Source organism: Gigantopelta aegis, chromosome 2 (assembly GCF_016097555.1).
Source record: "Gigantopelta aegis isolate Gae_Host chromosome 2, Gae_host_genome, whole genome shotgun sequence".
In the NCBI taxonomy this organism is placed as follows: domain Eukaryota; kingdom Metazoa; phylum Mollusca; class Gastropoda; order Neomphalida; family Peltospiridae; genus Gigantopelta; species Gigantopelta aegis.
Window position 1 is genome coordinate 8902948 of NC_054700.1, and position 13706 is coordinate 8916653.

General features: G+C 36.3%; 1 protein-coding gene across 1 annotated transcript in view; it reads right to left on the minus strand.

Moving 5' to 3' along the window:
- The window catches only part of LOC121379522 (putative ammonium transporter 3), a 24868-nt gene extending 11785 nt beyond the window's left edge, over positions 1-13083 (minus strand). The window contains exons 1-3 of the mRNA XM_041508169.1: positions 12963-13083; positions 7369-7915; positions 3491-3562 (exon numbers count right to left, since the gene is read on the minus strand). Coding sequence (XP_041364103.1) covers positions 3491-3562; positions 7369-7915; positions 12963-13083 — 740 coding nt within the window. The remainder of the gene's footprint in view (positions 1-3490; positions 3563-7368; positions 7916-12962) is intronic.
- Positions 13084-13706: the final 623 nt, after the last annotated feature.

Here is a 13706-nt window from a genome sequence, read left to right on the forward strand (position 1 = left end):
ACAAAACACAATACACTTTGGAATCTGTATTAACTCTAACGCTGACAAATGTACTTGCCGCAGTAGTTAATTAACAACAACAATATAATAACAACCCAGAGCTAATCACTTAATTAGTTAACCACTAGGTGTCTAGTTTACACAATATTCTAATCATTTCACCGTGATACAACACACACACACGTGTGATAATTGAGAAACGCTGCCAGGGGAACTTAATTAATAAAGGAATTACAACTCTATTCCTAACTGGTTAATTTTTAATTAACCCTTAAATACTCATTCAGTAACCTTGTAATACAGAATTAATACTGGTACATATCACAATAAAGACAATAACCTACAGTTTACCTAGGTCCTCTAGGATGACCGGCTAAGCTTTATCTTACCAAATACTCGTATAAAAATATTAGAACAGTGAAGCCTACAATTTACTTCGTCAGATTACAGGAGACACTGTCTAAAGAATATTGGTATAATACAGTATTAAAATATTTAAAGTCACATCAATCACATCAAAGTTATACAACAGAGCAGAAATATATAGTTACCAAGTTCGGTCTGAACTAATATATTTCGTTCAGTTGGACAACGTCCGTTCCCCTGGATACTTCCAATGTTTCTCCCTGATATATCTAAAATCCTAGCTATTTATTATAAAATCCCAGACTGGTCCGGAGACAGTCCGCGGGACCGAATCTTATGATGTGTATATTACCACAGCGACCAAGACGGTATATTTTCTTACAAGCCTAGACTGATCGACGCCTAGTTCGCTAGAGATACCATGGTCACGCGGAGGTATTACGTAACCACTCTCCACATGGCCTCCACACCTGGTCTGGGTGTGTATTGGGACGCAGGACTACCACCGTCGCGCGGGGGTATTACGTAACCAAGCTGCACACGACCCTCTAAAACAATTAACATCGCCACAGGCGAAAAGATAAGAGCATGTGCCGTCACAAATATCTTTAGTGGTCATAACACCTACTGTAATACTGAACTACCGGTTGTAATGTTTGCCCAATTAATTCACTATTATCATATAACTATTCCCCACAGCTAATATACCTAACAATTTTGGCAATTGTAAATGCTTATTAGTTCCCCTACTTTTTTTGAGGAGTATATTTATAATGCCCGTTTTTTTTTTTTTTTTTTTTTTTTTTTTTTTTTAATTCTTTTAACAGCTTATTATTGTTTCATCGTCTTGTAGCCACGGTGAAGGATCATTACACGACTTAAAAGTTAATAGCACAAATAAGTAAGCAAGGGAATATTATACTGAAAATGGTGCCTGTTTGTCAGGTTATTTGGCAGCAACTGATCGAATGTTTTTTCTTTTTCTTCTTCTTCTTTATTTTCTTCTTCTTCTCCTTGTTTAACGATAGTTTATTTAATCAATATAATTTTTTAATATGTATGTAAGAAAATGCTGTATATAAATCGTGCACACAGGAGATGACAAATACAACTGTAATTATTCCTGTTTGTAAATAACAGGTGTCATACCTTCCGCAAAAAACATTTGCACGTTTTGTTTGTATAATGTTTTGTCTTTTTCTACAAGTGATAATGTAATAATATATAACAAAAAACCTTTTTCGTAATTCGTAGACCAAGAAAATATAATACATGCTTTCATATGTTTCAGAATTTATAATATTTTCTTTTTAATACTCGAATTTAAGTACCAACAAAATATGTTATATAGAACAACCACGAAAATGTAAGCCCACGGAAATTTGTTTTGACAGCATAGAATTTAACACAACAATAAAGAAACCACCCAATAAAACGAGATTCGCACGGATTATCCGACTTGAAATCTTAAAGAAAAAGGACTATCCCGTTTTTTCAGCCCTAGCAGAACTTCCATTTGTTCTCCCAACAAACCGAACACACATCCTGCTTTTTAAATGGCTTATAAAACACTATCTTACATTAACATAGTTAAATATGAAGCAGTATACTGATAAATTTATTCGGATACATATTTTCGGGACTTTGGCTGAATTATTTCCCCTTTCGCCTGGCTGTTGGATGAAATAATAAATATTGTGAGTACAAACGTATTTTAAACCGAAATCGATATTGAGATTACAACAAAACATTACGATGTCCAGAAATGCATTGATTATACAGATACAGGTATTCATATTCTAAGCAAGAAACTGTAATTAAATTGTAATTTTGACTATGCAAATTTATTTAATTTGTAGAAAACCTTTTAAAATGGTCACAAACTCATGATAGTCCCTTCAATCGAACATTCCCTACCATATCCCTCTTTACAAGCATTTTTAACAACAGACGTTAGCTAAAACATATCTGATTTATAGCTACGTAGCTTTAATTTATTTGTAGGGGCGGAACTAGCCCAGTGGTAAAGCGCTTGCTTGATGCGCGGTCGGTTTGGGATCGATCCCCGTCAGTGGGCCCATTGGTCTATTTCTCGTTCCAGCCACTGCACCACGATTGGTACATCAAACGCCGTGATATGTGCTATCCTGTCTATGGAATGGTGCATATACAAGATCCATTGCTGCTAATCGAAAAGAGTAGCCCATGAAGTGGCGACAGAGGGTTTCCTCCCTCAATATCTGTGTGGTCCTTGAGCATATGTCCGACGCCATATAACCGTAAACAAAATGTGCTGAGTGTGTCATTAAATAAACAATTTTCATCCTTCCTTAATTTATTTGTATACCTGGATCTCGTTCCACGAAGAGATCTTAGAACTACTATCACCGTAAATACCTACCATCGCGACCTTAACTTTTTTTTTATACGATCGCCAGCCCGTTCCAGGATACGGCGTAGCTTAAATTACTGTTGAACATTTACAATAGGTACGAGACAGTTGTAAGCCACTAACGTAGCTGTCATATGACAGTTAAATGATGATTTGGTCATTTTCTAAGAAGGATACTAAATTTTTTTTTGTAAAAATGGATCTAATATATACCAAATACCTTTTATGCAAGTCGACGTTCATGAAAAAACATTCTAGGCTAAACGACCTTCACTCGAAAATACGGGAGATAACTCGGCAATTATCGCTTAGCAAATAAACTGACAAAGTTACTTCATGGATGTCCGATATCTAAGCTGTTCCTAAAAATCTGTAACCAATTTATTATTTAACTAATTCGCACTTCTTCGCAAAGAAAATATTTATCATTAAAGGGGTACTTAAGACTACCTACCGTAAGGTTGCTTTGTGGAACGGCTGTAAAGTTCCCGGTGCCAGTTGTAAAAGTCACATTAAGTGACTACAGTTAACTAGAATTATTTCATGGAACGGGGCCCATATTGATAATTAGATACAACCACCATATAGATTGTTGAATAATGTCAACGCACCCACCCCTAAAAAAACATCCCATCCCAAAACCTTCCGAAAAAACAACAACAAACAAACTCAGAACAAAACAAACACCACCACCATCAAAGTTATACTACCTATCTTGGTTATAACACGTACTTAGCTGCCAGTTGCCATTTCCCTCCTGATATTCCGAAAGTACTTCCACAGTTAAACGCTAGCCAGCTCCACCTGTGTAAAGAAACGTAGAAAGTAAACAAATAACCACCAGTTGGCCTCAGATTACAGTTATCTCCCCATTATCTCCGGAAATTTGTCTGCGCAAGTAGTCTGCTATTTGACTGTTATTATTTCATGGCAGACAGCTATGAAGTGGCAACTATTTGACTGAAATAACAGGGGAGAGCATGTAGTTTGTAAACATGTGTAACTTGTTGACATTGAAGACTTGTTTGTGGTAATTCCGGCCCATGCAAAAGTAGTGCTTTTTGTGTAAAATGGGTGTACTCCGGCCAGGTTTAGAGGATGTGTTTGTTTAAACCAATATGCTGGGAGAAAGAGTTGGACAACAGGGGCTGTCCTTTTCAGGGTATTTGTCCCCCAGGCAGGCAAAGGTACATACAAAAAATCCACGGGCCTGCTGATATTAATAAAAATATTATAGCCACTAAGGCTATATAGAAACATATAGCGAAATTAATTGTGGTCTGTAGCCAGTTCACTACCACCCTGGGACGGATCCACGAAATATATTGCAAGCCAGCTCCACCTGTGTAAAACAGATACATATTCTGCGCACAATCGAAAACATTATACTTGTTCTTTAACAAAAATAAATAAATAAATATATTGTATATGATTTTATTCATGGTAAATATGAAAGACATTTAGCAAATCATTTCGATTATGACAAAACGTAATGCTGATCTCATCATAGTTGGTATTGTTTCGGTGCACGCATTCCATGCAACTTTAGGAAAGAAAACTGTCGAAACAGGTAGAAAACGTACACTGATTGTTTATTTAACTAATCTGTAATCAATATTAATGTAAAACCAACACAGAAAACAACAGCAGACCATATTGCATGAGGCCATTCTGATGTTTGAAGTAGATGAATTCAAAATGTATTTAAAAATATTCGCGTGCCATTGAATGTTTTTTGCTGTGTGAGTTCCTTTATAAAGGGCGGGACGTAGCCCAGTGGAACAGCGCTCACTCGATGCGCGGTTGGTGTGGGATCGATCCCCATCGGTGGACCCATTGGGCTATTTCTCTTTCCAGCCAGTTCACCACGACTGGTATATCAAAGGCCGTGGTATGGACTACCCTGTCTGTGGGATGGTGCATATAAAAGATCCCTTGCTGCTAATCAAAATGAGTAGCCCATGAAGTGGCGACAGCGGGTTTCCTCTCTCAGTATCTGTGTGGTCCTTAACCATATGTCTGACGCCATATAACCCGTAAATAAAATGTGCTGAGTGCGTCGTTAAATAAAACATTTCTTTCTTTTTTTCCTTTATAAAATACAAATCGTTTTTAACAGGAACGCCTTAACATTCAATTATCTAATCAGCCAATAATAACTTTAAAAAACATTATCCACCATAAAACGTTTTAATAACAAAATCACTTACGATAATTAAACTAGGGGTTGCGCATTTAATGCTGTTCTGTATTCAACTAGATTACATAGCTGTAGAACACCAATACAAAGACCATTTCGCATATAGCGATGTTTTGATGATGGCGACCATTTTACAAATTAATTACTATATTAACTGTTTTGTTCTTTCCAAATGAGAAACACTTGAAATGCCTATCGAGACAGAGCTTATAAATCGATATGAGAATTCGCCAATATGATTAATGTATAAGCTTTATGCTATACAGCTCAAATGAAGGCAGAATATGCTATTTAATCCCCAGCGTGTTACCAAAACAATACCTTTGTTTTTCAATACCAAGCCATTGGGTGTCCACTGGTGCTTAACCCCAATTACCATAATCATTTCTAAATTTAAGCACAGTAGAGTTTGGAATACAATAAAATGTCGCAAGAAAAACAAATGTCTCTTGTATGAATATGCATGCATGGGAAAGGATATAGCGGCCAATGACAAATAAATATACTCTTCAAAAACAAGTAGGGGAACTCTAATAAGAATTTACAATTGCCAAAATTGTAAGGTATATTAGCAGTGGGGAATGATTATATGATAATAGTGAATTAATTGGGCAAACATTACAACCGGTAGTTCAGTATTACAGTAGGTTTTATGACCACCAAAGATCTCGAAGGACGATTGGGGTCAAAAGTGAAATTTGAAAGTTGACATTTTTTCTTCTTCAATAAATCGCAAATTCAAACAATAAAAATGACCAAAAACAAAACAATAACAACTGTATGATCAACAGAATGAAAAAGATTGACAGAAATAATGTTCCACAGTGATTAATGGACCTTCTTGGAAATTGTCAAAATCGAGAATGATACCCCACGCACGTGTGCGGGGCAACTGCGTGATGCACGTGCAAACTATGGAATGTGTTTCGGTGTTTTGATAAACAGACCTGAACGTTCTTTACTAGGATGTCTAATAGTTGATATTAACATTAATATTTCAGGTTCCCCTACGTTTTTGAAGAGTATAAATAAATAAGTGAGTGAGTGAGTGAATGACTGAATGACTGGATTGATGAATGAATGAATGACTGAATGAATGTATGCATGAATGAATAACAAAAAAAAGAAAGAAAAAAAAAAGAAAAAAAGAAGAATACATATCGAAACCAGGGCAATACTTGATGGGCGTGGGGGGTATACGATTTAGCTGCCCACCCCCACCCTCGAAAAATAAGAAAAAAGGTAATGTTTTGTTCTTTGCTTCTGTACTGCTGGGAAAAAATCCTTTATTACAATGCACTGATTTATTTTATTACTGTCTAGATTATTTTTAGACCAAGTAGAATCGTAAATCCATGCTTTTGTTTCTATTAATTAATTTATTTGATTTATTTGTCGTTTTTGGGTTGTTGTTTTTTTCTTAGTCATCTCTCACTTTAAAAACTTTCAGACTTTACCAGATTTCAGAAATAGGCTACACTCCATATATTTCGCTCTTGGTGTGATGAAATCAAGTGTCAAGGTTAGGCTATTTATCAGAAGTAAAATATTTATTATTCTATTGCCGTTTCCAAACTTCATAACCAAGAAGGAAGGAAATGTTTTATTTAACGATGCACTCAACACATTTTATTTACGGTTATATGGCTTCGGACATATGGTTGAGGACCACACAGATATTGACGGAGGAAACCCACTGTCGCCACTTCAGGGGCTACTCTTTTCGATTAGCATCAAGGGATCTTTTATATACACCATCCCATAGACAGGATAGCACATACCACGGCCTTTGATGTACCAGTCGTTTTTCACTGGCTGGAACGAGAAATACGTCATAACCAGTGCCCCACGATTAATATATCAAAGGCCTTGGTATCGGTGGATTAGGATCTCTTGATACTAATGGAAACATTGTAGCACGATTTCTCTGATGATTATTTTTTAGAATTACATTCTATGCCGATAATTAATTAAGCAATGCATCCTAGTGATGTCGTAGGACACTGGTTGTAACAGAGAACACCAAATGGATTGAACTTTATAAACGTTTATCATCATCATCAACACCGTCATCATCGTAATTACTGCCATCATCATGATCATCATCATAATCAAGATCATGATCATCATCATGACCATCATCATCATCATCATCATCATCAACATCATCACCATCATCGTCATCATCATCATGAATCCAACTTCAATTATCATAATTATGCATCCAACTTTACAAACTTTTCATCATCATCATCATTATCATCATCACCAACACCATTTTAGGCTGTTGACATGATCGGCGGAAAAACCCCAAACCTAATGATTCTACCGAAGTGATTAGATCCTACGACCCAAGAACGTCTAAAACAAATGGTACTCGAGTCCATAAATTGGATGATGTAGTACTCACCACAACATGAACATGCCAAGGAGAGAGTTCACCTGGTTCGTCGCCGCCTGAGGCTTTGTGTCATCGAACCTCCCAGTTCTTGGTTTCAGCATCATGGCGGCCACCAGCGCCGATGACCCGCCGACCAGATGAACCACCCCTGACCCGGCGAAGTCGATGGCGCCGAGACTGTGCAGAAAGCCCTTCGTTCCCCACATCCAGTGAGCGGGGAAGCAGTAGATGATGACGTTGATGGTGGAGAAGACGATGTAGGCGCTGAGTTTCGTCCTCTCCGCCATGGCCCCGGACACAATAGTCGTGGCCGTCGTCGCAAACGACAGCTGAAAGACGAACGTGGAATACACGAGCCCGGCGTTTTCGTCGTCCGGGTTCACGAACCAGTAGCCGACGCCATAGAAGGCGTTGGTGCCTTCGCCACGGCCGAAGCTGATGCCGAAGCCGACGGCCCAGTAGGTTATGCCACCGAAGACGACGTCGATGACGTTTTTAACCATGATGTTCACCTCGTTTTTAGATGACACGCAGCCGGCTTCCAGCAGACCGAAACCTACGTAATTATATACAAAACATATGAATGAATGAATGAATGAATGAATGAATGAATGAATGAATAGGTAGATGGATGAATTGAGGGATGGGTGAGTGGATGAGTGGATGAATGAATGAATGAATGCATGGATTGATAGATGAATGGAATACACATACATACACAAACCTAGGCAATTATACACGAAACAGAATGAATGGATGGGTGGGTGAATTAGTGGATAAATGAATGAATAAATGACTGGATTGACAGATGGATGGACACACACACACACACACACACACACACACACACGCGCGCGCGCGCAAACCTAGGTAAGTATACATGAAACAGAACGAACGAATGAATGAATCAATGAATTGATGAATGGATATAACTGATGGATGGATGGAACACACACATACATGGATGGATGGATGGATGAACTGAGCGATGGATTGAAAGATAAGAAACTTTGGGTTCAGACTATCAAATTTATACAGAGTTGTGAAACTAACACTAACATGACTTGAAAATATCAACGCTTCTTATAGAAATAGTTTTCAAATGTTCAAGATATTTCGGGAAATGTATGTATTCGTCACTCTCAGAATGTACCATGACGATGAACAGCAAGGGTTGGGGATGATTCATTCACTGTACATTTCGTCCCTAGACGATTCGTCCACCAAAAATTCATCCACGGATAATATTTTAACTGTGTATATATTTTTGTTTTTTTGTGTTTCCATTGTTTTAATTGTACTTAATGCGTAGATACCTTTAGCAAACATTAGTCTCTTGTACCTCAGTATAGAATGAGTCATTATAATTTTACTATTTGTATTGATTCTATATCATATTTTGTTTTTATTCTATTGTATGTAATATTTTGTTTTTATTCTATTGTTTGTACTGTTTTGTTTTTATTCTATTGTAGGTTACATTTTGTTTTTATTCTGTTTTATTTTAATTTTTGGGTTTTATTCTATTGTATGTAATGTTTGGGTTTTATTCTATTGTATGTAATTTATGTAATTTTTGGGTTTTATTCTATTGTATGTAATTTTTGGGTTTTATTCTATTGTCTGTAATTTTTGGGTTTTATTATATTGTAATGAGGAAAACCTTTAACAAACGATCTGTTTGTCCCATTTAGATGATTCGTCCAGTAGGCTTTTATCTGCAAATTAAATGAACGCTCATGTACCGTCTAGAAAGCACCAGGACTTGCAAGGTTATGTAGCAGAACGATTACGGAATATCACGTACACTGGTTTATTGAGACACAAAACAGGTAATCGATCCAGTAATGCTATAAAGCGCTCGGCGTACGTACATTACAACACGAGGTTAATGCACATGGTTAGACGTTAGTGGTTAAAGAGACATTCCTGAGTTAGCTGCATTTTTAAAGATATTAAAGACTTTTTATCGATTGTAATTACATATCAAATATATTTTTCTGCATAAAACGTTAGTGGCTGTATATTAAACGTGTTTCTGATCGTTGTAATATTTGTAGTAGGTTAAATTTCATTTGCTAAAATGTATTGTTTTGTTCGTACGTACGAAATTATTTGAAAACAAAATCCAGTATGGGCTTCTTACAAATATTAAGACGACCATAAACACATTGGATATATATCCACTGATATTCTAAACAAGAAACTATATTTATCATGTAAGTTTAATCGTAGAAATATTTTATTAGTCGGAAACATCTGACAATGCAGCAAACTCAAGAATGTCCCTCTAAAACGAGAGAACTCCGTGCAAAGGAAGGAAGGAAATATTTTATTTAACGACGCACTCAGCACATTTTATTTATGGTTATATGGCGTCAGACATATGGTTAAGGACCACACATATATTGAGAGAGGAAACCCGCTGTCGCCACTTCATGGGCTACTCTTTTCGATTTGCAGCAAGGGCTCTTTTATATGCACCATCCCACAGACAGGGTAGTACGTACCACGGCCTTTGATATACCAGTCGTGGTGCACTGACTGGAACGAGAAATAGCTCAATGAGCATTAAGCGAGCGCTTTACCACTGGGCGTATTGGTTATAGAGATATACATATTCTGAGTAAGAACATGTAAATAAATTGTAGATCTAACAGCACTGCGTGGACTCCCATGTCCAGGTGACATTTCATCTATAAATAACAATTTAAATATCGACCAATTACACTTCGCCTTTTATAACGTTATTCGGGAGCATGCAAAGTCTAAAAATATCGGTCGAGACTATTTATGCAATAGGCGAACTTGTTGGTCTATTTCAACTGAAAAACAGGGGGAAAAGTGCAGTAATAAACTCTGGATTGTATATTAGTATAAACAGATTATATAGCTATATCATTACGGTTTTTTGTTTCGTCTTGATGATGATAATGATGATGATAACTAGTTTAACGTGCCCATATACCACTAGGGTTTCCGGCATACTTCGTAATTCACCCGAATCATTTCGTATACCCTCGGCATAAACCCGAATGTTTTCAAATTCTTTTCAAATCGCTGGCATGATTTTGCAAGTAAGGTTTTGATTGGTCGAATGAAAGGTCAACTGGACGTGAGCTCCAACGGGCTGCTGTTAGATCCACATGTAATAGTGGAGCTAATTTTAATTAGATTGTGAAAGTATGTGATATCCACACATTACTCATTCCTAAAAGATTCAGTGTATTTTCAACTGTAGTAATCCAATCATACCTATTACCATTATAATAGAACTTTATAATCTGTCAACATGAATTTATAAATTAAAAAAGATAGTTCCGATTTTTTTCCTGAAATAATACGTCCCCAATAACAAACCATTCTTCTATGAATATTTAATTCCAATGGCATCTTCCCCAATTCACCGTATAACGTAAAACTTGGGGTGGATGTTTTGACAGGTAATATGTGTCGGAAGAATTTTATTTGAACAGAATTACAGATATCATTTTTTCCGTAACCCCAGACTTCACAACCATACAATAAGATAGGAAGAACCATTGATTCAAACATTTTAAGTTTACACTCAACTGATAAATTGTGTTCTTTAGCTTTTGCTAGTAAAAAATACATGGCTTTCGTTGATGGATTTTTCTGGATTCGCCTCTGAATGCGAACACAGCATATAACAGACTTATGGAGGCGATTAAAAATTAACAGCAATGAGTTTTTTATATGCATTTTTTTCCTCACGGACAATTTTGTTAATGCATTAAATTTTATTTAAAAACTGAACGTGAAACGTTTTGATATTCTTAGATGTAGAACCACAGAATCGTTTTACAGGGTGTATACTACCAAATCAAATCCCATAGACGACAATAGTAACATATGTGGCTAAAACTCCTACCTGCAGCGTATAAATCGACATAAACACCACGGATATAAATACTACCACCCCTCACACTTACATTGAATCAGAAAAAATTGTGGGTGAAGCTGCTCATTTCAGAGATAACGGGTAGCGTCTATGACTTCCCTAGTTCCGCACACAATTTGAGTACTTTGTTTTACAGGTACCCCATACATGTTTCAAGCGCAAGGCTACTTGACACAGTCGTACTAGATTAAATAAAACTGCATACATTTTTTGCCCAGATGAAACTCACATTTATCATCAATCACAGGACTTGTGGTGTTAATTTCTCTATTAAAAGTTCAGTGCACCTCGAACTTTGACACAGCCAGAAGTTATTTGGTTTAGTACTACCTACACACTATGTGTACTGACTGACATTCTCCCGTGGGGAATCGTTTTAAGAAAGCAAACGACCATCATAAATCAATTCATTATGAAGAAAATTATATATTGTAAAGGAGAAACTCAAATTAGAAATATGTTCGAATTTTTTTTTTAAAAGGTATTTTCTAATTGACGAGTATGAAATTTTATCGAATATTTAGTTTTAATTTTGAAGCATTGCGGACGCTTTAGTCACAATAAAATACAAAAAAAACAAGAACTACAACCCAAAACACAAAAACCAAACCAACAACAACAAAAAAATGTAAAACCCCCCAGAAACAATCAAAAGAACAAACGAAGCCATTGACTAAAACAGAAACGCATATGAATATTATTTTAACTATCTCTAGTATAAGTATTATTATTATTATAGGCTTCATAACAAACTAAACAATAACACCTAAAATCGACAAAAATAGTTTCGAAAATCTCACAGGTAGCCTCTTCACACGTCTATGAACACACAAAACATCCATCACCTAGAAAGAATGACACACACACCAAGAAAAAAAAAGAAAAAAAAAAAAACTAAAAAAAAAGAAAGGAAGGAGATATATCTGCAAGCAACAACAACAAAATCAAAACCATCAGTACCACCACCACAACTAAAAACAACAACAACAACATCAGCATCAAACACTATTATTATTATTATTATTATTATTATTATTTTGGTCTTAATTTCTTTATAGTTTCATGATATCAAGTAATATTTATGTGTTAGAATGTTTTATGTGTATAATAAGTCTATTTGGGATGGACAACGATCTATTTTATTTCATCATTGTTTTATGTGTATTGTCATTTGACGCTTTAATGAACATTAATTCATCATATATATTAGCCCCCCCAAAACCCCCCCCCCAACAAACAGCCCCCACCCAGACCCCCCCCCCCAAAAAAAAGAACAAAAATCCTACCTTCATTAAAAGACACAAATAAAACAAAACAAACATATAAAACAAACAAATAAACAAAACAAATAAACAAACAAACAGTTCCCTCCCAAAACAACAACAAACAAACACACCCTAAAACACGAGAAAGTTGTTTTTATTTGTACGTATGTGGTTTTTTATAATTAAAAAACTACCCTTTGTTTAGCTGATGAAAATCACACTATTACTTCATTTCTACTGTTCCACACCTTTTTTTTTTTAAAACCTTAGATACGGCCCTGTAAAAAAAATCCACTGAATTGACTACATGTACTACTTACTATAAGCCTACTAGAAATCTTGAAATACTTGTTGACACGCTACGCTTTAAGCGTCAATTGACCTAAACACGATGACCGCGATGAAGTGATTTGTACCTGACTGCATGGTGAAGATGATGAAGGCACTTGTTAGAATCCACGTGGCGTCATCCCACGTGAGGGGACCGGTCCCTCCTCCATCAACAGGCATTGTTGGCGACTGTTCAGAATCTAACATTCTTTCTCTTCTATAAATAAAAACATAGCAAGAGACAATAAATAAATAAACATGTTGACTTACAGACAGACAGAGAGAGAGACAGAGAGAGAGAGAGAGAGAGAGAGAGAGAGAGAGAGAGAGAGAGAGAGAGAGAGAGAGAGAGAGAGAGAGAGAGAGAGAGAGAGAGAGAGAGCATATGAATATTTAGCCATCCATTATACTGTACATATCGAATAGCAAGAGACAATAAATAAATAAATAAACATGTTGATTTACAGAGAGAGAGAGAGAGAGAGAGAGAGAGAGAGAGAGAGAGAGAGAGAGAGAGAGAGAGAGAGAGAGAGAGAGAGAGAGAGAGAGAGAGAGAGAGAGAAAGAGAGAGACACAGCATATGAATATTTAGCCATCCATTATACTGTACATATCGAATAGCAAGAGACAATAAATAAATAAATAAACATGTTGATTTACAGAGAGAGAGAGAGAGAGAGAGAGAGAGAGAGAGAGAGAGAGAGAGAGAGAGAGAGAGAGAGAGAGAGAGAGAGAGAGAGAGAGAGAGAGAGAGAGAGAGAGAGAGAGAGAGAGAGAGAGAAACAGCATATGAATATTTAGCCATCCATTATACTGTACATATCGAATAC